At 38.7% G+C, this 27,790-nt stretch overlaps 3 protein-coding genes across 6 annotated transcripts in view; 2 read left to right on the top strand and 1 right to left on the bottom strand.

Moving 5' to 3' along the window:
- The window catches only part of TOM1L1 (target of myb1 like 1 membrane trafficking protein), a 55,022-nt gene extending 43,628 nt beyond the window's left edge, over window positions 1-11,394 (top strand). For both annotated transcript variants that reach the window (XM_082603577.1, XM_082603576.1), the window contains exons 12-16: window positions 4,000-4,051; window positions 6,280-6,385; window positions 6,816-6,897; window positions 10,000-10,064; window positions 10,659-11,394. In XM_082603577.1, coding sequence (XP_082459703.1) covers window positions 4,000-4,051; window positions 6,280-6,385; window positions 6,816-6,897; window positions 10,000-10,063 — 304 coding nt within the window. In that variant the 3' untranslated portion in view covers window position 10,064; window positions 10,659-11,394. The remainder of the gene's footprint in view (window positions 1-3,999; window positions 4,052-6,279; window positions 6,386-6,815; window positions 6,898-9,999; window positions 10,065-10,658) is intronic.
- COX11 (cytochrome c oxidase copper chaperone COX11) lies at window positions 10,072-19,846 on the bottom strand. 2 transcript variants are annotated; one of them, XM_082603582.1, is made up of 4 exons: window positions 19,469-19,846; window positions 15,873-16,028; window positions 12,617-12,742; window positions 10,072-12,227 (listed from the first exon to the last, which is right to left on the bottom strand). In XM_082603582.1, the coding sequence occupies exons 1-4, from the start codon at window positions 19,817-19,819 to the stop codon at window positions 12,045-12,047; spliced, it is 816 nt and encodes a 271-aa protein (XP_082459708.1). In that variant the 5' UTR covers window positions 19,820-19,846; the 3' UTR covers window positions 10,072-12,044. The 2 variants fall into 2 exon arrangements, with proteins under 2 accessions (XP_082459708.1, XP_082459707.1); XM_082603581.1 differs by lacking the exon at window positions 12,617-12,742.
- STXBP4 (syntaxin binding protein 4) overlaps window positions 19,832-27,790 on the top strand; it is a 172,280-nt gene continuing 164,321 nt past the window's right edge. The window contains exon 1 of one of the 2 annotated variants that reach the window (XM_082603574.1): window positions 19,832-19,977. In XM_082603574.1, coding sequence (XP_082459700.1) covers window positions 19,871-19,977 — 107 coding nt within the window. In that variant the 5' untranslated portion in view covers window positions 19,832-19,870. The remainder of the gene's footprint in view (window positions 19,978-27,790) is intronic. The other variant, XM_082603575.1, reaches the window with a different exon arrangement.

The following is a 27,790-nucleotide window of genomic DNA, read 5'->3' as shown; positions in this document are numbered from 1 at the left end:
GCTCTGTCTTTAAGTGCATTTGCATTCAGGATTGTTGTCTTCTTGGTGAATTGACCCTTTTATCATTATGTAACATCCCCTCTTTATACCTTGTAATTGTCTTTGCCCTCATGTTTACTTTGATATTAATATAGCCACTCTAGCTTTCTTTTGATTAGTGTTCACATGGTATATCTTCTGCCCTTTTACTATTTTTTTTTTTTTTTTTGGCTGCATTGGGTCTTCGTTGCTGAGTGTGGGCTTTTCTCTAGTTGCGGCGAGCGGGGGCTATTCTTCGTCGTGGACCATGGACTCTAGGCACGTGCGCTTCAGTAGTTGTGGCTCGCGGGCTCTAGAGTGCAGGCTTAGTAGTTGTGGAGCATGAGCTTAGTTGCTCTGCGGCATGTGGGATCTTCCTGGACCAGGGATCGAACCTGTGTCTCCTGCATCGGCAGGCAGATTCTTATCCACTGCACCACCAGGGAAGCCCTGCCTTTTTACTTTTAACTTAATTATTTGAAGTGAGTTTCTAATTGATAACATATGGTTGGGTCGTGCATTTTTATGTATTTTAATAATTTCTGTCTTTAATTGGTATGTTTAGACCAGTTACATTTAATATGTTTGGATTTAGGTCTAGCATTGTGTGATTTGCTTTCTATTTGTTCCCTTTGGTGTATGTGGGTTTTTTTTCTGTTTCCTCTTTCCTTCATACTTTAGGTTATTTGAACGTTTTCAATATTCCATTTTATCGTGATTTTGTATCTTTGTGTAGTGTATATATGGGGAGGGGAGGAATGGTTGCTCTAGGAATTACAGTTGTTTTAGTGTACTTAAAACCAGTATTTTCCCACTTGAAGTGAAATGTAGAAACCTTATCATACAGCGCTCCCCTTTAATAATATATAGTTATTGTATGTATTATGTATGTTAAAAAACCATGACCAGACAATGTATAATTATTATACAATTATTTTTCCACATTATTACAATTATTTTTCCATAATATAGTTATTGCTTCCAACCCTCAAATAAATTTTAAAGACTCAGGAAGAGAAGAATAGTCTGTTTACCCAATATTTACCATTTCTGTTGCTTTCCTCCTACTCTGGTACAATTTTTCTTCTCTCTGAAGAATTTCTTTTAGCATTATTTTAGAGAAGGTCTGTTGGCAGTGAAAGTCTCTTAGATTATTCCATGTGAGTATGTCTTTTTCATTTTTGTTCCTGAAGGATATTCTCACTGGATTCTGGGTAGATGGTTCTTTTCTTCCAGCAGTTTTTAAACATTGCTCCAGTCTTCTCTGGCCTAAATGGCTTCTAATGAGAAAGCTAACATTCATTCAAATTTTCTTTTTCCCCTGTTGATTCTATGTTGTTTTTTTCTGTCTGTGCTTTAAGAACTTTTCTTTTCTTCTAATTCTGAACAGTTTGATTATGATGTGTCTGAGCATGGCTGTCTTTTGGTTTTACTGAGTGTATTCATTTCCTGTGGCTACCATAAAAACATTACCACAAACTGGTGGGTTTAAAACCACAGGAACTTATCTTCATAGAGTTCTGGAGGCTAGAAGTCTGAGAGAAAGCAAGGCAGTCTCCCTCCAGGGCTCTCAGAGGAGAAGCCATTCTTTGCCTCTTCCAGATTCTGGTGAGTGTTGGCACTCCTTTGTTATTTTGGCTTGTGGCCACATCACTTCACTTTCTTTCTCCACCTTCATATTACCTTCTCCCCTGTGTGTCTCAGCCCCTCCTTCCCCCCACTCCCGTTTTTCTGTTTTAAGGTCACTTTTCATTGAATTTAGTGCCCACTCGAACATCATCTCAGTGTCCTTAATTATATCTACAAAGACCCTTTTTCCAAATAAGGTGACACTCATAGGTTCCAGGAATTAGGACAAGGACATAACTCTTTGGGAGCCACCACTCAACCTATTACACTGAACTTCTTGAATCTGTGGGTTTGTCTTTGACCAAATTTGTGAAGTTTTAAGCCTTTATTTCTTCAAATTTGTTTTCAGCACTACACACTTTCTGCCGTCCTTCTGGGACTTTTGATGACACACGTTAGATCTGTTTCATTGTTTCATAGATCCATAGGGTTCTGTTCATTGCTTTTCTCACTCTATTTCCTCTGTCATCCCCACTTTGCTGTTTAGCTCATTCTGTAATTTTTAAAAAATTTCAGTTACTGAAATTTTCAATTCTAAAATTCCCATTTGGCTCTTCTTTATAATCTTGTGTTTCTTTGCTGAGACTCTATTTTTCTGTTTTTTTTCAAGAGTGTTCACAGTTCCTTGCTGAAGCATTTGTATAAATAGCTGCTTTAAAATTGTAAGATAATTTCAGCATCTGTGTCCTCTAGATATCAACCACTGTTGATTGTCTTTTCTCTTGCAAGTTTAAATTTTCTCAGTTCTTCATATGCATAGGAATTTTGGATTGTATCTTGGACATTTTTAATGATATGAGACACTTCATCTTATCTAAATCCTGTTGAGAATGTTGATGTTTTGATTAGTAGGCAAACAACCTCATGAGGTTTACGCCACAGTTTCAGCCTGCCTTCTGTGTGCTTCGGTTTGATGTCAGTTAAATTTTCAAAGCCTTGGCAGTGCTATTGAGATCTGTCCCACATGTGTGCCACCCAGTATTCATGTAAGGTCTGGATAGCAGGCTGTGTGTTCAGTTCTCAACATCTTTGGCATTTATTGGGATCAGCCATGGATGCATAGATCAGGGTGTGAGCCCAGGATTTCATAAACAACTTTGAGGTTGTTTTCCTGAATTCCTCCCTCTTTGTGATTTCTCTGGTTCTTTGCTTTCCTGGGACTCCTTTTGGCTCTCCAGTCAAAAAGCTGAAGGTTTACTATGCCATGCATTTCCTTGACTATGCTTGTGTTGGGCACCAAATGGCAGGACAGAAGGGATAAAAGAAACAACAGAGGTTTGCCATATCCTCTTGGGATCACAGTTCTACCTCTTAGGAAGGTTCCCCTCACTCAGAGTTTTAAGCCCCTGTAGGTCCCTGTTGCCTCTGCTGTCACCGCAGCCACCCTGGGATTGCCTAGGGTTTGGGGTGTGAAAGAACAAAGAGGAAAAAAGGGATGGGGGATTTCCACACTCTCTCTGAGCATTAGGATTTCCCTTTCCTGCTCCTTGAGTGAGAATGAGAGGCTTCTCCTGGAGCTCTGTCTTCACTGCCCACTTGGGTTTTAGGCTGCACTGCATTCAGTTAGGGAATACCAGAGGGGCAGAACATGGTAAGTTCACCAACATTTCACTGATACTCAAATTCTACCCTTTCTCAATCACCCTGTAACTAGTGTTTACTTTTCAGTTCTCAAATACTTGCCCCACGCATTCTGTCCAGGTTTTACAGTTGCATTTGGTGGGAGAGACAGGGTGAAGTGTGTTTACTCCAACTTTACTCCAAACTGTCCCCCCTTCCTGACCTCTACTCTGCATTGCCCCATACCCTTTAGGAAATGATGGGGTGGTAGCTACGCTCATGCAAAGACTGAAGGCTCTGCTGTCACTGGTATAGTGTGCACACTCCAGGGTCTCAAGGCTGCCATTGCCTGGGGACAGGGTTTTATCTTTACTGTCTTTGGTATTTGGGCATCATGATCTGCTGGGCACTAAAACGAATGGTATTTTTTTTTTTTTTTTTTTTTTTTTTGCGGTACGCGGGCCTCTCACTGTTGTGGCCTCTCCTGTTGTGGAGCACAGGCTCCAGACGTGCAGGCTCAGCGGCCATGGCTCACGGGCCCAGCCGCTCCGCGGCATGCGGGATCTTCCCGGACCGGGGCACGAACCCATGTCCCCTGCATCGGCAGGCAGATTCTCAACCACTGCGCCACCAGGGAAGCCCTCAATGGTATTTTTTATTGATATATAAAATTAATACGTTTGTGTAGTCTGAAGGTACATTTTGGGTTTTGTTTTTAGACCAGTAAAGTCATCTTTTTGCATCTTTGATCTCACTGTAGGGTAATTATGCTGTGTTATCACACTATCCTAGGTTTGTCCAAAGGACCAGCCAAAACCTCGCCTCAAGTCCTACATATGAGAGTGTAAGTAATGAAGGCCTTCCCTGGCAGTGCATCTGATGAGCAATTATCATGCTAAAAAAGAACTCCTGGTCCTTAATTCTCATGTTCTGCTCAAAGTTTCTTTATAATGTGTTGATGCAGCCCTTGTTAGGACTTTTCCTTGCCGTCTTTTTAACCATTTAAGATAGACAGGTGTAGTCTCACTTCCGTTAGAAAGATGGTTAAGGATCAGAATTCCCTTAGAGCTGTTTATATTTGCTGTCTCCACTTTCTTTCCTCCCATCCTCTGACAGACTTCAGACAAGTTCTCATTCCAGCCACTTTACTGGCAGAGCTCTTGTCAAGGTCACCAGAGACCTCCAGATTTACTAAATGTAGTCCTGCAATTCTGTCTTCATCTTACCTCATCAACAGCAACTGACAGTCAGTCACATCCTACTTTCTGCACCTGTGGCTTTCAGACACCACTCACTGTGGGTTCTTCTCTTGCCTCAGTTCTTCTCCATCCCCTTTGCTGGTCTCTCCACCTCTACTGGCCTTTCAGTATTGGAGACCCCAGGAGTCTGGCATTCATTCCTCCATGGTCTTTTGGTCTCGTATCTTGAAATTCCATTCAGACTGACGACTTACAAGTTGCTGTCTCCAGACCTTATGCCTTCCCTACACTCAGAACTCACATTTCCACCTTCTACTTCACATCTCCTCTTGCTTTCTTTTAGCTCTGTCTCCCGATTTGCTCTTCCTGCTGTCTTCCCCACTCAGTAAATGACCACTATTTCAGTTGCTGAGGTCAAAAACCTTGAGAAATCATGCTTGACCTCTACCATTTTACCTCTACCTTCAAAATAGATCCATTATCCAGCCACTTCTCACCACCTCCACTACCACATCCCAGTTCAAGCTACCATCAAATGGATATTGCAGTGGCCTCCCTGAGTGTTGCCTTGCTTCAGCCTTCACCTTCCTCTCCACCCCGACCCCCATCACACAATCTATTCTTAAAACAGAAACCAGAGCAATCTTTTTTTATTTTTTTATTTTTATTTTTATTTTTATTTTGGCCGTCAGGTCTTAGTTGCAGCACACAGGATCTTTCGTTGCAGTGTGTGGGCTGCTCTCTAGTTGTGGCACACAGGCTCCAGAGCACGTGGGCTCATTAGTTGCAGTGTGCGGGTTCTCTAGTTGTGGCACGTGGGTTCAGCAGCTGTGGCGCACGGGCTTAGTTGCCCTGCGGCATGTGGGAACTTAGTTCCCTGACCAGGGTTCAAACCAGTGTCCCCTGGATTGCAAGACCAATTCTTAACCACTGGACCACCAGGGAAGTCCCCATGGCAATCTTTTTTAAAAGTAAAGTTTGTATTATGTTACCCATCTGCTCTAAAACCACCTGTGATTTTCTTCCTGACTCCATTTTACTCAGTAAAAGCCTGAAATGCTGCTCTGACCCCTCCCACTACGTCTCTAGCTGCACCTCTTGCCTCTCCAACTGCACTGGCCACCCCCCTGCTTCAGAGCATATGACCATATGAGCATATGACCTTAGCTAATCACAGGACCCGCATCAGAATAAGGGCTCTGTTCAGTGTCCCCAGTGGTGAGGCATTCCCTTGACTATGACTGTCAGAGCAATATCCCACCCCAGCCTCTCTTCTCCCATTACCCTGCTTTTTCCTGAGAGCACTTGCTATCTGACACCTGTTTACATTTGTTGATTGTCTGCTTCTTGAGGGCAGGGATTTGGCCTGCTTTATTTATAGAGCCTGGCATACAGTAGGTGCCCAGGACATATTTGTGAAATGAATGAAGAAAATTACAAGAAGAAAGAGATATTTCTAATTAAAACTTAAATCTTTGTCTTTAAGTCCCGATTTAATATCTTCACCTTATGCTTTTTTGTGGTTAATATTTTTTTTTTTGTCCTTTGAGGCCGAGTTTTTATTCAGTGTGGAACAACAGACTCTGGTCTGAGCCATACATTCCTGCTTCTTTTTTTAAAAAGCAACATTTTTTTAAAGTTTACATTTTATATGGGAAATGAGGTGCAATGGGCATGAAACCAGACAGAAAAGCAGTAAATTCTGTAAGGGGTTATTACCTTAAAAACTAAAATAAGTTAATAATTACTAATTCTTATCCAGTTCAGAATATATGGTTCTTGGAATACTGCCCCTTGGAAGCCTAGGAATCTAAATTATAAAGTAAAGCTTAATGTAGAATGTTTATTTGAACATGCACCCTGCTCTCTTCAGCTTCCGGAATATTCAAATTCAGTATTACTACAGCCAGTTACTCTAAAGACCATTCCAGCAACACCATCAAACCAGAGACCGCCATCCCTGCCCAGCAATCATCCAGGTACTTGACACCTTATTATTTGCATCAAGTAAGGAAACTTGTGAGAATATATGAATCTGCTAGAGATTTATTGCTAACTGAAAAGATATACAGAGAGGAAAAATTAGAGTTCATTTGCATTTTTAAGCTACATGAGATAAATTCAGGGCAGATACCATTATGACTGACATTAGGAGATTGTAAAAATGCTTGTGTTGCACTGAGTATTGTATTTTGAGTGCTGAGGTAAATGATCCTGTAATCGAAGTTTGGAAATCTTTTTGTTATATATAATTTGTTGTACTTGGGAGTAGCATTGGAACACCAGTGTGCTTGTTTCTGGTTGTCAGTGTTTGTTAGGATCGTCTGTCAGAAGTCTAAGTCATAAAGAGAATATTAATTGTGTGTATCTCCTCGAAAAGCACAATGTATTTCTTTTTGTTGCTTACAGCGATGACAAAGAATGATTTCCAGCCACCCAATTACTACGAGGTAATGGAGTTTGATCCCTTAGCTCCTGCTGTCACCACAGAGTAAGTCATTTACAAAATGATTCTTTTTTGTCTTGGTTCCCTTTGGTAGCAGAGCTAACAGGGCTTGGTCATACATTTAACTTTGTTTAGGTCTTGGCAGAAATCAATGACCTTATTTAAAAATGACTTATGAGATTTTCTTGGAGGTTGTTGCTCTTAATGATCTCGTTATTCTCAGCTTTGTGACTAAAAAATAAAAATGCTGGGGTTGCACATTAAGAAATAACCAGAACCATCGTGTGCATTAGTATATTCCTTGTAGATGCCTTGGAGGAAAGTCAGGTTCTCTCCAGCTTGAGAAGGGCACTATTCACTGATTGGTGACATAAATACCACATGGATGGGATATTTTCGTTGTTCTTTGACTAATGCCAAAAAAGACTTATATAAGAACTTGCTTTTAATCTTCACTACCTATGACAACAGTGTGCTTAAAATGGATTATTAGTGTAAAAAATAATTTTTAACTTGGAATCCTTAAAGCAGCATTATTTTGTATTTCACATTGGTCAGTATATAAAAATATTTATGGAATGGTAGGCTCATTAGAGCTTTAATGTACTTTGACTAAAGGTTACCCCCAAAATTGTTTAAAATGATTAAAGCAGGTTTATGGAAATCACCGTTTAGAAACTAGCAGCCTGCAGGCTGTTATCTTGCCTGCAGCTGTGTTTTGTTTGACCTGTGTGAATTTTAAATATGCATTTCAACACTAACTGCCAACAGTTAAAAAGTAGGATATTTCCAAAAATATCTGGACCTCTGGATTCTTTTCAATACAACAGCATTTTTACGCATTAGCTATAGCTTGGGGCTGCATAGTAGCTGCCTCTTTAAGATGAGACAGCTTCTGCAGTCCAGCAGGCCCCACCTGGCCCACTGCATACCTTCATCTGACCTGCCTGGCATGTGTAGGCATTTGAGGTTTTGACCCTGGTTTAAACCCTCAATGTAGTGATCTATTTTGGAATGATTTATGAATGAATTTTAGTAGGCTTAGGAATTAATTAAATATTTTTTCCTAACAAGATTGTGAAACTTTCCTAGGTCATTCTGCTTGATAAAGTATCACTGAATATATTAGTGGTTTAAGGAATTAGAAACTGGTTAAACTAGGTATGCTGTCTGGAAACCGGATGTTTTTATCAGTTTCTCCAGACAAATAGGACGCAGAAAAGTATATTATTATATTTTAGTTAATTATGAGATTGTTGTAAGTAGATGTGCTGGTGCAATAGATATTAAAGGTAATAGAGATAGTAAGCTGGAATTCCCTACCACTACAGTTCTTACTTTCAGGAGGGTAGGGTGTCTCAATTTCTTTGAACATTCCATGAAATCCAGGGAACTTCTGCCTAAGGAAAAGCACAAAATCTTGAAGAAAAGTTCTGGGATATTCACATCACTAGTTGTCCATGAACCCCAGGTTAAGAATTTCTACTCCAGCAGAACATATAGTACTTATGAATATACATATACATACACATACACGATTCATTCATTTGACAAACGACTGAGCACTATGTGCAAGGGAAACTGACTGCTGCCTAATTTTTCACGTTAAAACTCATGGAGGGTAAATCTAGTATGGATGCAGAAATTAAATCAGCAGGCAAACATGTATTTACAGTTTGTGTTAATGGTATGAAAGATATCGACTTGACAGTGTATAACAGAAAGAACTGATCTAAATGAGGGTAGAGAAAGCCTGAGAAGTGACGTTAAGGTTAAGACCTGCAGTTTTTAGTGTGACAAGTTTGGGAATCAGTGTTGCAGGCCCAGGTAACAACTTATACAAAGACCCTGTGGGTAGAGAGTTTGGGCACATTCAAGAAAATGGAAAAGCCAAGAGCAGAGAGCAACAGAGAACAACCTATTACCAGATGTGGAAATTGCAGTTTGGAAACAAAAAGGAGGGAGTACACAACTGTGGTAAACATTGCTGAAGACAAACACTCAATAATGGACTAAGTAACAGGAAATCATTGGTGATTTTAGTAGAAGCATTTTGGTAAATTGATGGGGACAGAACCAAATTTCAGTGCATTAAAAAGTAAGAGATGAAGTAGACAATAGTGCCCAGGTAACATGGGATAAAGGACTGTATTATTTTATAAAATGGGAGATGCTGGAATATCTGTGAATCCTAAGGGTTAGGATTTAGTAGAGAATGAGAGGCTGAAGATCTAGGAAGGGAGATACCTAAATGAGTGAGGTGTTTGAGAAGCTAGGGGTAGACAGATAGGGTCATAGAAGTAGATGATGGTGCAGATAAAAACAGACTTGAAGATTTGGTGATGGAAGCATGAGCTTGTTTCCATATCCAGACATTTAATTTACTAAAATGTGAGGTTTCTGACTGAGAGGAGGGGCATCAGAGATTTGAATAGAGTGAAGGAGGTTGAAATACTTTTGTGGAAAACAAGAGACAAAACTTATTAGAAAAACATTAAAATTTCTGGACCATCCTGGGGCTTCTTGAGGTTAGGGATCATGCCTTCAATGTGCTGTGATTTTTATGAGATTTTTTTTTTCCTTAGCCATGTGTTGTTATACTGTATATATTAATGTCATATTTCTAGGTATAGATATGTTCTATCTACAGACATATGTAAGACAAATATAAAGAACTGAACAAAGGCTGTCATAGAAAAATGACTATATACAAAGCACAAAGGTGACAGTTATATGCTAAAGGTAGCTCAGGAGTTTGGACTGTAATAACATATGTTAAATAAGCTAGAATATTAATTTTTAATGTTTTTTATAAAGCCAGGGAAAGCTGAACAATTTTTGCTTTTTTTTTTAAATCAGGAAGCAAACTGTCCAAATTTTGAGCCATATTTCTCATTAAATTACAAGTAAATGGTTACATAAGATACATATTTATAAGATATACAGGGATAGCAGCATTAGGATCTAAGAAAGTTATAATGTAAGCTTCAGGACAGAGACCTATGTTTTTATTTACTGATATAGCCTGATTTCCTGAACACCTAAAATAGCACCAGATTTTTAGTTAAGTTGTTGGCAGCTAAAAGCCAAAATAGTACATTGAAATTGATATATAACCCTTTTGCCATTATGGCTTGTTCGTTTCAGAGCTATTTATGAAGACATTGATGTTCACCACCACAAAGGAGCTCAAAGTCACAGTGACTCTTGAGGTAAAGGCTTCAACTTCCACAACTTACATTCCACATGATTTCAGTGTAACTGTCACTTTCTACATTTATTATTTACATTTTGTAAGGGCCATCACAGTCTGACATTCTGATGAGTGAGATATTATTACACAAGTTCCTCTGAGTCACTCAAATTGTAATGAACTATTGTTCACTAATGAAATACATTCTTTGTGACCATGTTAGCTAAAAATTATAAATCTTGGGAATGCAGAAGTAGGTTTATGGTATAGAAATGTTAATGCTAACAAAAACAGATGATCAATAAAAACTTCTTAGCACTAGAATCAGATGTGTCTTTTATGTGCAGTTAATACCTGTTAGCTGGGACTGGTAGAAGCCATTCATTGTTGGTCTAGATTGGTCTGGAGTCTATTGCTTTACTAATCATTCCATTTATTTACTAATAAATGCACACAGCCACCAGTAACCTGTTAACCTTATTTATTCCCTCCACACCCTCCCCCATGGAAGTAGTACATTCCCACCTTTCCTCTACTAGACTGTGGCTCTCTAGTTACAAGGAATGTGGAAAGAGGAAAAGATGGAGATGGTTGACTCTTCTTTTTATTCCAGGTGGAAGTGGATGACCAGCTCACTAGCAGCATATGGGTGCCAATTCTCCTCAAGGTAGACCCTGTCCAGCTTTGAGACCCAGAAGTTAAGACCTTCCAGAACATCAAAGCCACAGTGGAACATTTCTCCTCTGCAGTAATGAGGTTTAAACAGAAGAGTAACAGTTCCAGAGTAACATTTATGGTTCCTGACAGCAGCTCAAGCTTTATCTCAAAAGAACTTGGTTGTAACATATATTCACTTAAAACTTCAGCAGAAGAAAAATTCATGGTACTAAGGCCAACCAGATTAAGTGTAGCACCTTATGTTTCAGACCCTCCTACATTTAGAAATCATCACAAGAGCTGGGATAAGAGTAGATGAAGACTGTTTCATTACAAAATAATTGTTAACAGATGAAACCATGAAATGTGAAGAACTATTATTATTCTGGAAGAATACTGAGTGCCTTCATTTAACTAAAGTTGAATGTAAAAGTCAATTTGCACTTCTTTATAAATAATACTCTTGTTTAGGATTATGAATTGTAAAAGCCTTGATGATTGTAGTTTAATATTTCAGGTACCCTCAAGAGGTTACTGGACTCTACACTGTTTGCCTTTAAATATAATTCTTTATAAAACTAAATGCTCTTTTTTTTTCTTTTTGGAAAAAAAGACTGCTGGAAAACATTCAGAATAAATTGTACTTTGGTTTGTCATAAATTTCAATGACAAATAAATTACTATTAAAACAGTTCAATACATCTTTTTTCAGAAGAACTCTGCTGTCAGTAAATCTTCACAATCCCACTTACATTTTAAAATTTGGAGACTTGGAACTATCACAAGAAATGCTAGAAACCTACTAGATATACTTATGCATTTTATTTAAATTTCATGGTACTGAAATTTCAAAGTACTTGTTTAGTACTCTGAATGTAAAATAGCCCTAGATCTTAAAGGAAAAATAGTCAAATTTGAAATCGGAATGTAATCTTTAGGCAAGCTGTTAGGGCTTAGTGAGTCCTTTTCCATTTTGAGCTTTTAAAATAGTGACTGTTCATAATGAAAGCAGTAACCAACTATTCTAGAAATAATAATAAAAATTCATTGCTACAAGTATGAAGTGCTCATAATTTGAAAGGGGACCAGTGAATTAAGCTGAACCATCAAGTCCATGCCAACATATTTAAGAAACAAAGCAGTTTCTTCTAATACTACTTAAACTCTAAGTATGGTTTTGAACAGTTACACATTCTAAGTAGGGTAAATTAGTTGGGAAAAAAGAACCATAAGTATATAAAATTTAAAATAGAAGGCTTCACATTATTGTAAATATTTCTCCTCTGAGAAGATACATGATTTTTCAAAAATCACAAATTTGAAGGAGGACTTAGTTCTGACTTCAATTATAGCCTGGGACCGGCAACTTATGCCCCTCCTTTGCCTCAAAAAAAGTATAAGAAAGAGTGATGAGATCAACATTCCCCATTCTTGGATCTTCAGCAAATTCAGGATCAATGTAGAAAAATACCGGCATATCTACTTCCTCTTGTGGATTAAGCCTTTGTTCTTCAAAACAGAAGCACTAGAAGTTATAGAAAGGTATTCATTAATTAATATTTCTATTCTATTACCTATAATAGAAACTAATGCTTCATTTATTGGCTTTAATAAGCATACTGTTAATTATAATCTTTAAATTCTGTGACAGAATAACAGCATCTTTTATCTCAGATTGAGTTTTGCTTTAAGGATTGAGAATCAGCAAATTCTTCTAATCTTAAAAAAGCAGATATCTATATGGTTTGACTCTCAACCTCTGCATAGCTGTTATAAGCAATGAAAAAAAGTTTGAAGTTTAGAAGAAATGAACTTTAAAAAATTAGTACCTACTAAAAAAACACTGAAATAGATTTAGTATCAAACAATTTCATGTACCTTATCACATTCTGTAATGTCTGCATTTAGTTATACCTGTATTTTATTGAAATACTGTCCAGCTTCAAATGGTACAACATTGTATGTAGAAATTCCAATTACTGGTTTGTCAGTAGGATTCTTAGCTTTATAAAACGCCAGTGCAGTCTCCCCTGGCACTACCTGTTTTAAGGAAAATATACATTATCCTTAAATCTCACATGGCTCCTTCTTTCCCTCCTAAATTAGTCATTATTATCATTTCAGACCATAATACCTCATTTAAACTAATGTTAAGGGTCGGCAAAATAAATTGTGAATACTACCCAAGAACATTTGATTTTCAAATGTTACTTGCATATGTCAGTGGAGAACCAATGTTCTCTTATGCATACTTAGTTATGGATTGTCCTCTTGTATGTCTGAAGTCTTCAAGCAATAATCTGCAGATGAAGTTATTTAAAATGTATCCAACAAAGGAGGCAAGAAAATGCAATGGAGAAAGGACAGCCTCTTCAATAAGTGGTTCTGGGAAAACAGGACAGCTACATGTAAAAGAATGAAATTAGAACACTACCTAACACCATACACAAAAATAAACTCAAAATGGATTAAAGACCTAAATGTAAGGCCAGACACTATAAAACTCTTAAAGGGAAACATAGGGAGAACACTCTATGATGTAAATCACAGCAAGATCCTTTTTGATCCACCTCCTAGAGAAATGGAAATAAAAACAAAAATAAACAAATGGGACGTAATGAAACTTAAAAGCTTTTGCACAGCAAAGGAAAACATAAACAAGATGAAAAGACAACCCTCAGAATGGGAGAAAATATTTGCAAATGAAGCAACTGACAAAGGATTAAGCTCCAAAAATACACAAGCAGCTCATGCAGCTCAATATCAAAAAAACAAACAACCCAATCCAAAAATGGGTAGAAGACCTAAATAGACATTGCTCCAAAGAAGATATACAGATTGCCAACAAACACATGAAAGAATGCTCAACATCACTAATCATTAGAGAAATGCAAATCAAAACCACAATCATTAGAGAAATGCAAATCAAAACCACAATGAGGTATCACATCACACCGGTCAGAATGGCCATCATCAAAATATATAGAAACAATAAATGCTGGAGAGGATGTGGAGAAAAGGGAACCCTCCTGCACTGTTGGTGGGAATGTAAATTCATACAGCCACTATGGAGAACAGTATGGAGGTTCCTTAAAAAACTAAAAATAGAACTACCATATGACCCAGCAATCCCACTACTGGGCATATACCCTGAGAAAACCATAATTCAAAAATACACACGTACCCCAATGTCCACTGCACTATTTACAATAGCCAGGACATGGAAACAACCTAAATGTCCATTGACAGATGAATGGATAAAGAAGATGTGGTGCATATATACAATGGAATATTGCTCCGCCATAAAAAGAAACAAAATTGAGTTATTTGTAGTGAGGTGGATGGACCCAGAGTCTGTCATACAGAGTGAAGTAAGTCAGAAAGAGAAAAACAAATACCGTATGCTAACATATATAGAATGTAGGAAAAAAAAAAAAAGGTTCTGAAGAACCTAGGGGCAGGACAGGAATAAAGACGCAGACATAGAGAATGGACTTAGGGACACGGGGAGGGGGAAGGGTAAGCTGGGACGAAATGAGAGAGCAGCACTGACATATATACACTACCAAATGTAAAACAGATAGTTAGTGGGTAGCTGCTGCATAGCACAGGGAGATCAGCTCCATGCTTTGTGATGACCTAGAGGGGTGGGATACGGAGGGTGGGAGGGAGGCTCAAAACGGAGGGGATATGTATATACATATAGCTGATTCACTTTGTTGTACAGCAGAAACTAACAGAACATTGTAAAGCAATTATACTTCAATAAAGATGTAAGAAAATAAAATGTGTCCAAGAACAAGCCAAGCCTAACTTCTTAACACTTATCCCTGAATATTATACAATTGACTAAAGATTCTTTTTAAAAAAGGTTACCAACCTTAAACTTAGTTTACAACCAGAGTAAATTAAACGTAAACCAGAGTAAAACTAACTGAGTAGAACTTTTATTTAACCAAAAAGCACTAATACTTTTTTTTTTTGAGAGAAAATAATGGATAAAATAAATTGCAAGGCTTTAAAGAAGTCAACGTAAAATGAGACATAATTTAAAAAAAAGTCAACGTCCAAAGGATGCTCTGTCGCATGTACCAATTTAGCAACTAACACCACTGTATACTACTGTGTGATTGCAACTAATATTCAGAACCATAATCTAGGGCTTCCCTGGTGGCGCAGTGGTTAAGAATCCACCTGCCGATGCAGGGGACACGGGTTCAAGCTCTGGTTCGGGAAGATACCACATGCTGCGGAGCAACTAAGCCAGCATGCCACAACTACTGAAGCCCGCGTGCCTAGAGCCCGTGCTCCACAACGAGAGAAGCCACCACGATGAGAAGCCCGCGCACTGCAATGAAGAGTAGCCCCCGCTCGCCACAACTAGAGAAAGCCCGCATGCAGCAATGAAGACCCAACGCAGCCAAAAATAAATAAATTAATTAAAAAAAAAAAAACCAGAAAGAACCATAACCTATAACACCCTCAAATCACTTAAGAGATTCAATGAAGCTTACTAACCTGGGGAAGCACTAATAGTAATAGGGTTTTCCAATAAGAGTTACAATTAAGCTTTTCTGGCTATTCAGTTCATGAGATAATTTCAGTTAAATCCTCTAATCACAATTTTAGGAAACTTTTAAGGTGTATAATCTTTCTGAAATAGAACATGACTATTTAGCATGATTACTTCAAAGATCCTTAAATTTTTTTTTTTTAAGGGACAGGGATACTTCTGATGTAAATCAGTAAACTACTTTCCATTGTAACCAATGATTTTCAACATTTTTCTTGTATCATCTATACCTAAGGTAAAGTCAACTATAAAGCATGACAGCTGCTCCTACTCTCAAGATTAGTGACCAGAGAACTTCTTAGTGAATTCTTAATATGATTCTAATAAAACCATGACATTTTCCATAGTTCCAAACTGACTTTTATTATAATGCCATGTAACTTAAAAGTTAAAAGTATATCCTGTACATTAGGTCAGAATATAGGGCACTGTCAAAAAGTAGTCTGCAGGAATGAAAGGATTACAGTAATGGAATCTGTCAGTATTTTGAAATTAAGTTTAGATGAATGTTTCCTAAATTGTGAAACAGTAAGTGATGAAAGAAAGGATTTTTACATTGAAAAAAGCAATCTTTTAAAAACTGCTTTAATCACTTACATATATTTCTGTTTGCTGAGGTCTAAAGTTCCACTGGAGACTTGCATGCACATCTGCATTAAAGGTAACTTTAATGATGCGATCCTTAACAGGTACCATGTTTTCAATCTGGTCTGATGCATGACCTGCTACTGCCGATCCTCCAAGTCCAGTAGTCTAGGAAAAGACAAGGTACAATATAATATGCTAAACAATAATACAGTAGTTTTAGGTGCTGATGACCTAGTTACTAGATGAAACAAAATTTTAAAAACTATTTAACTTTAATAATCCAGTAGCAGCAAGGTTTATATACTATCAATGGTCGTTTCCTATGAATGTGCCAATGGTTTGACCACTTTTTGGATGTCAAGGGCCTATACTGGTTAAAGTCATATTATTCAGTAATCACTTGGTTATATGGCATGGTCAAAAATGAATCATTTGAAAGAGCAGACTCTCCACTGATAATAGAGCTCAGAATTTTTAGCTGAACTTTTCATTAAACATATATCCCCTTATTGTTAATATTTCTATCAACTATTATTATTAGAAATAAAATTTACCTACAATGCTGTCATTTCAATAAACTATTTAAATAATTCCATTTTCCACATCCCTGTCTGGTCCTTTTTCATATCATAACTTATAGAGCACAGATTAGTTTGTAGCTTCACTTCTGTAGTCTGCGTTCCTCAAGCATCATAAGTATTTTTCCATGTTGGTAAATATTTTTGTAAATTTTTTTCTGTATTTTTTTGTATAGTACAGCTTTTATATATGTATATTACCAGTTAATCAGAGAACCTGATCTCTTTGGCCACTGAATCAACTAATCATAAGGCATCAGGATAATCTGTGATACTTCTTGTCTATCTTCATTGCCATTAATTATTTCCTTATCAGAGAAGCTTAAAAAAAATCATTCTTCTGATGCTTGAGGTTGCCAGAATTCTGGTCTCCGGATAATTAATCTGTTACTATACTAGGGAAAAAATACCAAATTTGAGGCTAGAGAAGACTCCCAGCAAAATGTAGTATTACCATCTTAGCTTGTTACACAAGTCAACCAGCTTCACTCAGCTGCCATGCAATATGAAGTTACATTATAACCCTACAAGATACATCAGAGGGCAAGCCTTTATTTACTCTTGCTTAATAGACAAGTATATACTTCTGCTCAAGAGGGCTAAGTTTTAAGATGTTTTCCTGAAGAACTTGAGTCACTTAAATAAAGATTCCTGAATGTTTTCTTTCTGACAGGCAGTCTTTGAATACAGATTCTTCAAATTAGTAAATGTGATGCTTTGAGAAATTAAACAATAGAAAAAGGCACTGAAAAGAAAATGTCCTGTGCTCCAGTTTACTTCTGTCACTAGCTCTAAAAACTCACTAAATCTTACTTCTTTGGGCTACACTTTCCATACTCATAAAATGAGCTCAGTGTATGAAGTGGTTTATATGATCCCTAATTTTTTTTTTTTTTTTTTTTTTTTCAGTACTTGGGCCTCGCACTGTTGTGGCCTCTCCCGTTGCAGAGCACAGGCTCCCGACGCGCAGGCTCAGTGGCCATGGCTCACGGACCCAGCTGCTCCGCGGCATGTGGGATCTCCCCGGACCGGGGCACGAACCCGCGTCCTCTGCATCGGCAGGCAGACTCCCAACCACTGCGCCACCAGGGAAGCCCGATCCCTAATTTTTTGGCTCTAAAGTTCCGTGATTCCAAAAATAAAAGAGATGCTCTTTTGGAAACGTCACTACTAAACATCCAACTATGATTTAAGTTTAGGATTACAAATTACAATTGTTTTTACTTTCCTGCCCTGCACTTTCACCCAGGTGCATGAAATATTGTCATTCACTTCAGTTTGGAGCAGGGTTTCTCAATCTTGGAACTAATGACATTTTGGAGAGGATAATTCTTTGATTTTTTTTTCGTTTTTTTGGTGGGGGTGGGGGAATGGATCTGCCCTCTGCAGTGTTGGATGTTTAACAGCATCCCTTAGCCTCTACCCACTAGATACCAGTAGCACCCTCCCCCCCTCACTTCCCAGGTTGTGAAAACCTAAAATGTCTTCAGACATTGTTAAATATTGCCTGAAGAATAAAATCAACCACCCACCTTCCCCTGCCTACTCACCGGTGGTTTGGGGTGATTTACACTTGCTGTTTTAGATTCAGGTCTGCTTACGACTTAATCAACTGGTAGTTCTGGGATTCATGCTTGGTCCAGGCTGGCCTCTGATAAAAATTAATTCACATTCTACACTCATCCTCCAGAAATCAAGCTACTGCACTTTCCTACATAGATGCTGATATTAAGAGACTGAAAAGTCCTTCAGATTTCTGCTGTTTCAGTCATTATCGAAAATAAAGGCAAAAGTTAATCTTCATAAGGACAGGAGAAGTAAGCCAGGCATTAACAATAGTGGCAGGAAGGAGCAGTTAACCAGTGATTCCCAAACTCTTCTGAGCATTGGAATCTTTAAAAAATTACTGCTTCCTGACTCCCACTCCAAGACTTTCTGATTCAATTGGTTAGGGATGTGACCTGGGTGTCAGGAGTTTGAAAAGCTCCCCAGGTGATTCCGATGTACAACAAAGTTTGGGAACCACTATCACTCACTCACTGAATGAACCCAATGTATAGCTCTCATTTATGGCATGTTTTTAAAACATAAATGCCTGACCCCTACCCACGTCTCCTAATCAGGATCTCTGGGGTACAGGAGCCCTGACATGTTTGTTTAAGAAGCCCCATGGGTGATCCTAATGCCCAGACAAAGCAGCAAACTACTGCCTAAGAACTTAGGAGAATATATATGAAACAGGTGAACTCTGCCTTTGCCCGCTGTTCTCAAACGTCAGCCTGCATCAAAATCTGCTAGGGAACTTATTAAATACAGACTGCTGGGTCCTGCCCCTAGAGTTTCTGATTCAACAGTTCTGCAGTCGGACTCAACAATCTGCGCTCAAGTTCCCCTCCCAGGTAATGATGCTGCTGCTAGTCCTGGGGTCTGCACTTTGCGAACCATTGCACTAGAGTTTCTGATCTAAAAGGGAGCCCTGGGTAAGGACATTACAGTTACATATTAACAAGGGGGAAAAGCCTCGAAGTCCTAATTCATGCTAGTTTGTATACATAAAAAGCTACTCCCAGTTTAACTACAAGTAGCAAGCACACTCCCATTTCCAGGGTTAACCTTTGCACAGAAAGCATGGTTTCTGTGGTTCACAGAATTAATGTATGAACATAAATTACATTTTAAAAGCGGGCCCGTGTGTGAACGGCAGGAGGGTAAGGCAGATCGCTGGATACCGTAGTACAGGTTGCAGACCTTTCCTGTGGTGTAGCTGAGATAGGGGAATTTCACTAGCAGTGGGGTACAGGCACAATCACTGTAAGAACTCGGGTTCTACCGGTAGCCTTGTCACTTTCTTGGTGACCTTGGGCAAGTAGGTCACTTTCTAGGGCCTGTTTCCTTAGAAAGTGATTTTCTTTGGTAGATAATCTCGGACATCCCTCCGACACGGCACCGTGGAGCATCGCTGTCTAGGGAACTGCCCGCACCCCCGCCCCTCCAGACGGGCCGCCCAAAGGGCAGCGCCAGCCCTACCTGGCAGTAGAGCCGGTAAAGGGGCACGGCGGCGTAGGACGCCCCCAGCATGCCCACGGCCGCCGCGGCCACATACGTGAGGACGGTCTTGTTCCGCCGCCGCCAATCCTCCTGCTGTGCGCGCGTGAAGGGGTTCGAGGTCTTCGGCCGCCGCGGCGGCTGTACCGCCAAGCTCGGGCGCCTCCATGTGCCGAGCCTTCTCAGCTCCCTCTCAGCAGCCCCTGTCCCGCTCCTCCCCGACCTGAGACAAGACTCTACCCTCTCCGCAGCCCTGGTCGGGTTTCCAGGGTGGTTCCAGGGCCACCCGCAGAAAGCCACGCGCGCCCATCCCGTACCCCAGAGCCCTCCCATGGCACACGGAAAGAACGCCCGCCTGTCAGAGGCCAGAGGCGAGTTCTCGCGATGCCTGCTCTGTCTCGCGATCTCTGGGTTGAGCCTGCCGCTGCCTTGGCTACGGGGCTCCTCAGGTGGCGGCGTCTGTGGTGGGGCTACGGAGGCCGGGTTGCCGGGTAAGTTCGCGTTTTGCTTCTAGACCGTTTCTCCCACTTTGCTTCCCTCCAGTACCTATTTAAGTTACTTTTAGGAAAACGACTTGCGTTCTTCCGCGTGCTAGCCATCATCACGTGGTTTGTGTCCCCGATCTTCCTAACCTCCAGCAGCCTTTGTCTAGACCCGGCGGACCCCAGCGGCCGCTGTCCCGCGCGGTCCTTTGACTGGGGTACTGTGGCCGCCGATCCGCTGTTACTGCCCTGAACTCCGGCTCGAGGATCACCTCTCCCAGGAAGTCTTCCTGTTTTAACCACAGCCCACTCGAACACTTGAACATCTACATTTTCCCAGCCCCTGGGAATCGGCTTCTACTGCTCTTATGTCCTTTAACCATTTGCCCAGTGAAAATTAACCAGTTCTAGGGCGGGAGAGAGGTTGTCAGACTGGTTTTTTGAGACGATAGTGACCAGGCTATGAGGATCATTTAAGGAAAGATTGAAGGAAATGGGGATGTTCATCTTGGAAAAGAAACGCATGGGGGATGTAATAGCTTTCTTCAGTTGTGCTACAGGACAAACTAGGACCTGCGTGGGGCGGATGGCATAGGCAATTTTGCTGTAATGGAAGAAAGCATCTTCCAAGGAACTATAAAGTAGAGGTTAAGAGCTCAGATTCTGAGGCTACAGCAGGTCTACATTCATACCCGGATCCTCACTATGGCCGTGGGTCCTTAGGTTATTTGGTCTTTTTAAAACTTAACGGCCTTACTTGTAAAATACGAATCATAACAGTAAATGAGAATATGCATGTAAGTAATTTTCACAGTGTAAACATTTAGTAAACATTACTCTTTATTGCTAATGTCCAGAGCAGGTATAATTATCCCCACTTCATGGATGACGAAGCTGAAGTCCTGCGAAGTTAAATGACTTTGTCATTCAACATTTTATTTACCGTGCTCTCTTGTGGGCCAGACATTGTTCAACCTACTGGGCCTACAGCACAGAGGAAGTCAAAGAAGATCAGTTCAGTTATGGAGTGTGTCCTTTCTACTGAGGGACTCCGGAGAAAAGCAAGTAACAGACACATAAATAAGGGAATTTGAGATGACAGTACAGTGTGATTGAAAGTCAAGATGAAGGGAGGTGAAGTAAGGTCTTTCTGAGGATGTGACATTTGAGCCTAGTCCTGAGTGCTGATAAGGAGCAAACGACACAATGACAAGTCCAAGTCATGCCAAGACCCCTAGGCAAGAAAGAGCTACTGACCACTGAAGAACAAAAAGGAGGCCATCTCTCCCTAGCCTTGTGAGCAGGGAGAAAAGTGGTAGGAAATGGGTCAGAGCAGGTATACTGGGGCCAGATAATACAGAGCCTTATAAGCCAGGTCCAAGGGTTTGTATTTTATTCTGAAAATCATACGAAGCATACAGGTGATATCTGATTCACATTTTTTAAAAGATATTGGTGATGGTGTGGAAAAGGGAAGGGAGCAAAAAAGAAAATAGAACAGTTAGGAGGCAGTTGCTGTAGTGCAGGTGAGTGATGAGGGTCACCTTGAGAGAGTAACTGTTGTCACAGGGCCAGAAAATTAGAAACCAAAAAAAGAAAAAGAAAAAAAAAGTATCTTCTGACTTTTCTACTTTTTTTTTTTTTTGGTGTGTTAGTTTCTGCTTTATAACAGAGTGAATCAGTTATACATATACATATATCCCCATATCTCCTCCCTCTTGCGTCTCCCTCCCACCCTCCCTATCCCAGCCCTCTAGGTGGACCCAGCACCGAGCTGATCTCCCTGTGCTGTGCGGCTGCTTCCCACTAGCTGTTTTACACTTGGTAGCGTATATATGTCCATGCCACTCTCTCACTTTGTCCCAGCGTACCCTTCCCCCTCCCCGTGTCCTCATGACTTTTCTACTTTGACACGAACATTTCAAGGTTCTCTGATTCTACAGACTTATTCCTATGTTATGAGAATGTTTGAAAATTTTTTTCATCTGTATCTACCTTAGTTCTTATACCAGATTGTCATCTCTTTCAGGACAAGACCTGTCATATTTTAAATTCCTTACAGCATAGGCTCAAACCCTGTGCAAATGTTAATGTCACTGAAACCAACAAAACATTCCCTTTGACTATTCTTTTTTTCCAGGCAACCCTTCCATGTAGCAAGAGGTAGCAGCATAAATATGTCACTAATAGTGTCTTTGTTTTGTACTTTTATTTTGTTGTGTAATTGCAAATGAAATTACTCTTTTCCAAGGTACGGTAATCTCGATAGCAATAGAGCAGTGTTGGCTGCAGTTCTTGTGAGTCTGAGTGTGCTTGTGATGTTGCATAAATCATTATGGTAACTAATGCTAAGTAATGGGTTCTACCATGAATGGAATGGGAGCAACTCAGGCAAGGCTAGTACAACCCTGTCCTGCAAGTAGAGATGTTGATTACAAACGTAAAACATCAGGGGCTGGACTGACGTTTCAGACTCAGCATCTTTTATTTGTAATATCATTTTTAGCAGTAAATAATTGAACCTTGTGAACTCTTTTTAGTTAGCTATGATCATGTTCAATTTTACATAGTAGGTAAAATACGTTGTTATTTTTCATACAAACCATTTTGGGGGATGGAGGTGAGAGAAATGGGGGAAGGTGGGAAAAGAAGGAAAAATGGAAAAAAAAACACTGATGGTCACAATGTTTTCTTATCTGATTATTGGTTTTCAGGCTTTCTGACTTAAGGATTATAAAGACGTGTTGTTTTTAAAATTTGGTTTGTGGGAGTTCCCTGGTGGTCCAGTGGTTAGGACTCAGTGCTTCCACTGCAGGTGGCATGGGTTCTATCCCCGATCTTGGAACTAAGATATTGCAAGCTGCACGGCATGGCCAAAAATAAAAAAAATTTGGTTTATAATTACATTTTTTAGTATTTTTAATGCATAAGTTAAGGACATTGCACTGTAAATCTTAATATGTTAGCCACTGAGCTGTATTTCTTAGCTGGCTGCCTAATAAAGCCATTTAGATCCATTTGGCAATTTGAAGTACCTAACAATTATTCCAACAGTACTAACAACTGTTTATTTGGTAGGTATTTATTGCAGTACCTTCCTTCTACCTAAAAGAGGAAGAGTAATACGTTTGAGTAAATAGTAAGAACAAATGAATTGTAGTTTGCCTGAGAATAGACTGGCTAATCACTGTTTTCCAATTAGTACACAATAATGGCATGAAGTTGCTGCAGTAAGTCTTGATATCCTAGTTTTTTTTATTTCCGTGCAGCTTCCTTTATTTTTTTTGATATAAAAACAAAAAAGTAGTTGTTTATATTAAATTATCATCATGTAGAATCCACTTTAAAAATGTGGAAATATTTGCAGATTTAATTTTTATTGGAGTGTAGTTGATTTACAATGTGTTAGTTTCAGGTGTACAGCAAAGTGAATCTGTTATACATACACATATACATATGTCCACTCTTTTTTTGATTCTTTTCCCATATAGCCTGGCAGCTTCCTTTAAACCACATGTTTGAGAGGCTACTCCATTTAAAAGATCTTGAATAAGTTTATGTGACTGACGGATAAGGTGAAATGAAAACAGAAATTATTCATCAGTAGAAGGCATTTATTTTTTTCAAGTAACATTTATCAAGATCAGGACCAGCTTCATCGGTATGTGACCTGTGCAGTCAGTCACACAGGCCTTGCTCACTTAGTTGGACCCTGTACTTGGTTTAATGCTCTGTTGTCACTTTCTTGAAATTGTTAATAATTTTTTTTTTAACAAGGGGCTTCGCATTTTCATTTTGTACTGCCCCCTTCCCCCAACTGATTCTATCCCAAATGAACTGACTGACATTCTGGCATAATTCAGGCTAGGCTATAGTCAGCCTACCTAGAATAAGCAGAAGTTAAAGATAAGAGATAAGGCAAAAGGCAAATTCAGATCTCCTGAGAACAGTCAGGTTGTACGAAATAAGATCAAGCAAAAATTCCTATTTCTTACGTGACTCCTAAGACTCTAAGTACTCTAGACCCTGCCTACTTCTCTCTAACTTCATCTCCTCTCTCTCCCCATTCATCATGCTCCAGTGACACTTTTTTTGTTCTGTAAACATCCCAAATTTTTTGCTGCCTTGAGACGTTCTCTGCCTGGAATACTTGGTCCCTCAGTTTTTCTCCTGGCTGACCTATTATTTGGATCTTAGATGGAACTCTAGTACCCAATCTAAATTAGCTCTCCTTTGTCCAGTCGCATATGATCATATCACCTTTCAGGATCTGAAATCTAGTTCATGTTGTTTCCGTTTTTGTTATTTTTCTCCCAGCGCTAGCATGTAGATGCCATAAAAGCAGAGGCCTTGGCTTTTTGGGCATAATATCATAAGCATTTAGCACAGTGCATGCACATGATTGTACTGAGCCAGGGATTGGCAAGCAGAAGGCAGTCAGGTAGTCTAAGGAGACTTGTGAGAGCAGCGAGTGAGCTGTTGGTCTGATGAAGAGCTTTCAAGAAGCCCAGAAAAAAAAAAAAAAAAGAAGCCCAGGACTCCTTCTTTGAAGCAGTTTTCTGTTGTTTCCCACTGGGTTGTGCTGTGGGTTACAAGCAGATGCTATTCATCCACCTCCAGGACAAATGAGTAGCATTCCTGACCTGCTTAGATTCTTGAAAATCTAAGCAAAAAATGTACCACCTGGGGGAATATTGCCTTTGAGTACAGAATCGAGGAGATAGTAAAATAACCCTTTGACCGATTTTTTATATCTTGATTTCCTGAAACTTTCATGCCATTTTAAAAGATCAGTTAAAGTCTAGCACAGGGAAGGGAGGCATTCCTGATTTTTGCCCACGTTCTTAAACAACCCTAGGATTATATAAATAGCTAATGCTGTCTTGAAGAATTTCTGCTGTCATAAGGTGTACAAGTTGTCACAGTTCCTAAACATTGTCATTTTCTTATATGTGTGTTTCTTCAAGTATAATACTGAATCTATAGGTCTAACTTTACAATAAGCGATATTGACATTTTTAATATTAGTTCCAGTGAATTTATAAATAGGAGGCATTTCTAATTTGTCAGTCACAGAATCCAGACAGATAACTTATTGGGTAGCCCTCCTTCTCCCTTAAAATGACCTTAATGTAAAATTTCACTGTTTCCTAAGAAAAAGCCTCCTTGTTCTCCTTTTTTCCTTTTTTTCCCCCTTTCTAATGACATAAGCATAAGCTGTCACACTCAGTGATGAACTAAAGATCCCCAGTCACTTGAGTGAAATAATCTGGTGAGTCTTCAAAGACATTTAGATGTATATGACTCGATAGCTTCTGACAAAGCACCTTTCTCATGTGCTTTTTAAGATGATGATGGGAATGATGATGATGATGATGATGATGATGATGATGGAGGAGGTGGAAGAGGAGGGAGAAGGGAGAGACTGTTTGGGTTTAGTATTAAGCCAATAAATCTCTCCTCCATTGTTACAACACCTGTCCTTTGTCTCTTCTGTTTACCATTTCACCTTAGAGGAACAACTAAAAGACACTAGAGTTCCTAAAAGACACTAGAGTTCCTTGGCAACATAGCTTGTTAAGAACTTTGAAGTAGATATAAAAATACTTTGTCAAGGGAGGATGAGAATTAGGTTCTTGATTATAAAGCTCTTATGAGTCTATTCTAGAGTTATTATTTTAATCTTTGTAAAGATAACTCAGTAAGTCTTCTAATTAATTAATTGTCTATAAGCTGTGAGTATGTGTATATGTACTGAAGTGTTAACTAAGATGCACTTGGATATAAACGAACATATTGCAGTTACACAATTTTCAACTAAAATCTAATATATGAATCGGGCCTGTTTTTCCTTCAACTAGTTTACTAGTAACACTAAAAGATAAAGACATTAAGTCATGTGATAGAACTTGGGGTGAAAGAGGTTGTTTTCTAGAAGATTTTACTAAGCTTTCCCAAAACAGTTTTTATCCTTTACAAAATAATAAGTGTTTTAAAAGGCATTAAGTTAATAGAAAAAATATCAAAATGCTTAGGAATTAAATAAATAAGAAATGTGCAAGACCCATATGAAGACACTTTAAAACACTGCAGAAGGTCACAAAAGAAGACTTGAGCAAAAGGAAAGATATACCAAGTACTGTGACAGGAAAAATCAAAAAGATAGATACCAGAGCTTCCTCAATCAATTTGTAAATTTAACGTGATTCCCAACAATTAGCTTTTTTAAAAAAAAAAAAAAAAAAAAAACAAGGAGATTTAGATGTTCATGTGTAAAAATAACCAAAAATAGCCAGGGAAACTTGGCTGAAAAAAGAGCAGTGAGGGGGGTTTTGTCCTTACCAGATATGAAAACATATTATAAAGCTTCTATGATTAAAATAAAATAGTGTTGGTACATGAATACGTAGAATAACAAATGGGCCAGAATAAAAAAGTACAGTAGTAGACCCAAGTACTTATGAGATCTGGTGTATGATAAAGGTTGCATCTCAAATCACATTTAATAAATGTGATTGAGACAACTGAGTGATCTTCTTGGGGGCGAAAATAAGAGTTGGATCTATACCTTATACTGTAGGTGGTTTCCAAATGGATCAAAGATTTTAGAATGAAACTGTAAGAAAATATGAGAGTTCTTTGTAACTTTGTGGAGTGGGCAAGGACTTTCATTTGACTTAAACCAAAAATCATAAAAGAAAAGATAAATTTAGCCACAAACTTTTGCATAACCAAAAAAAAAAAAATCTAAGAACAAAAGGAGGAATATATACTTGCAATTCTTAGTGCAGACAGAGGAATAATCTCCCTAGGATTTAAGAACTAGAAAGTAGACAGTAAAAAGCTAACAATGAATAGGAAAATTGGCAAAAGATAGGAAAACACAATTCACATAAAAGTTTCTGAAAGCATTAAAAAAAAATGCTCAGCCTCACTCAGACTACATTAAGATACCATTTTCATCAATATGACTGTCAAAATCCAAGTAATGTAGTATACCATGTTGGTGAGGATTTGGAATACCAGGCACTATTATTGATGGAGGCACTATTATTGATGGAATGGTAAATAGTACAACCCTGATGGAGAGCAGTTTGACATTTTCTGTCAAAATAGCAAGTTTGTATAAACTCTGATTTTTGTAAATTTATCTTACAGATAGATTTGTAAATGTGTAATGTGACCTATATATAAAGATTTCATTATAGCAATAGCAAAAAAATTGAAACAATTTAAATATCTATCAGTAAGGGAATAAATAAATATGGTCCATCCATAAAATGGAATATGATACAGTTGTGAAAATAAATTAGTATGCTATGTAAAAATATGAAAAGAATTCCAAGTTATATATTAAGTTAAAGAAAAAAAGAAACAGGTTGCACAGTAGTGCATATAGTATGCAGGGCTACCACACACTCCAGAGTACCTGTTCACATCAGAGTCTGTATGACCCATACCCTCTGGATTGTACAGTGTACAACCTGAACAGCTGGGTGCTTTGTGCCTGATTGTAGCTACTTTCTGCATCAAAAAAATGTCAAGGAATCAGAATATTTACTTATATTTGTTTATTTGTATGTAAAAGAACTAAAAGGATTCACAAGAGACTAAAACAGTGGGTACCTAAGTGTGGAAATGGTGTGGAGCTGGATAGGACAGAGATATGCATCCATAATATATAACCACATTGGAATGTATTAACTATTATTTAAATTTTAAAAATATAATATTTCATATGGCATTATTATAGTTTAATCAAGTTAACACTTACCATCATTTCTGTCAGATGTTTTTGTCCCTTTCCCTTTTATATTCTCTA

Source organism: Mesoplodon mirus (genome assembly GCF_964341445.2).
Source record: "Mesoplodon mirus genome assembly, chromosome: 18".
In the NCBI taxonomy this organism is placed as follows: Eukaryota; Metazoa; Chordata; class Mammalia; order Artiodactyla; family Ziphiidae; genus Mesoplodon; species Mesoplodon mirus.
This window is presented reverse-complemented; position numbering and strand designations above follow the sequence as displayed.

Excerpts from the sequence above, each read along its gene's own strand:
- COX11 (XM_082603582.1), bottom strand. The coding sequence starts at position 19,819 with ATGGGAGGGCTCTGGGGTACGGGATGGGCGCGCGTGGCTTTCTGCGGG. Across the intron at positions 12,743-15,872 it reads CTCAGCAAACAGAAATATAT|GTAGTGCCAGGGGAGACTGC; the intron begins GTAAGTGATTAA and ends TCCTTAAAACAG. Across the intron at positions 12,228-12,616 it reads AGTATTTCAATAAAATACAG|TGCTTCTGTTTTGAAGAACA; the intron begins GTATAACTAAAT and ends TATAACTTCTAG.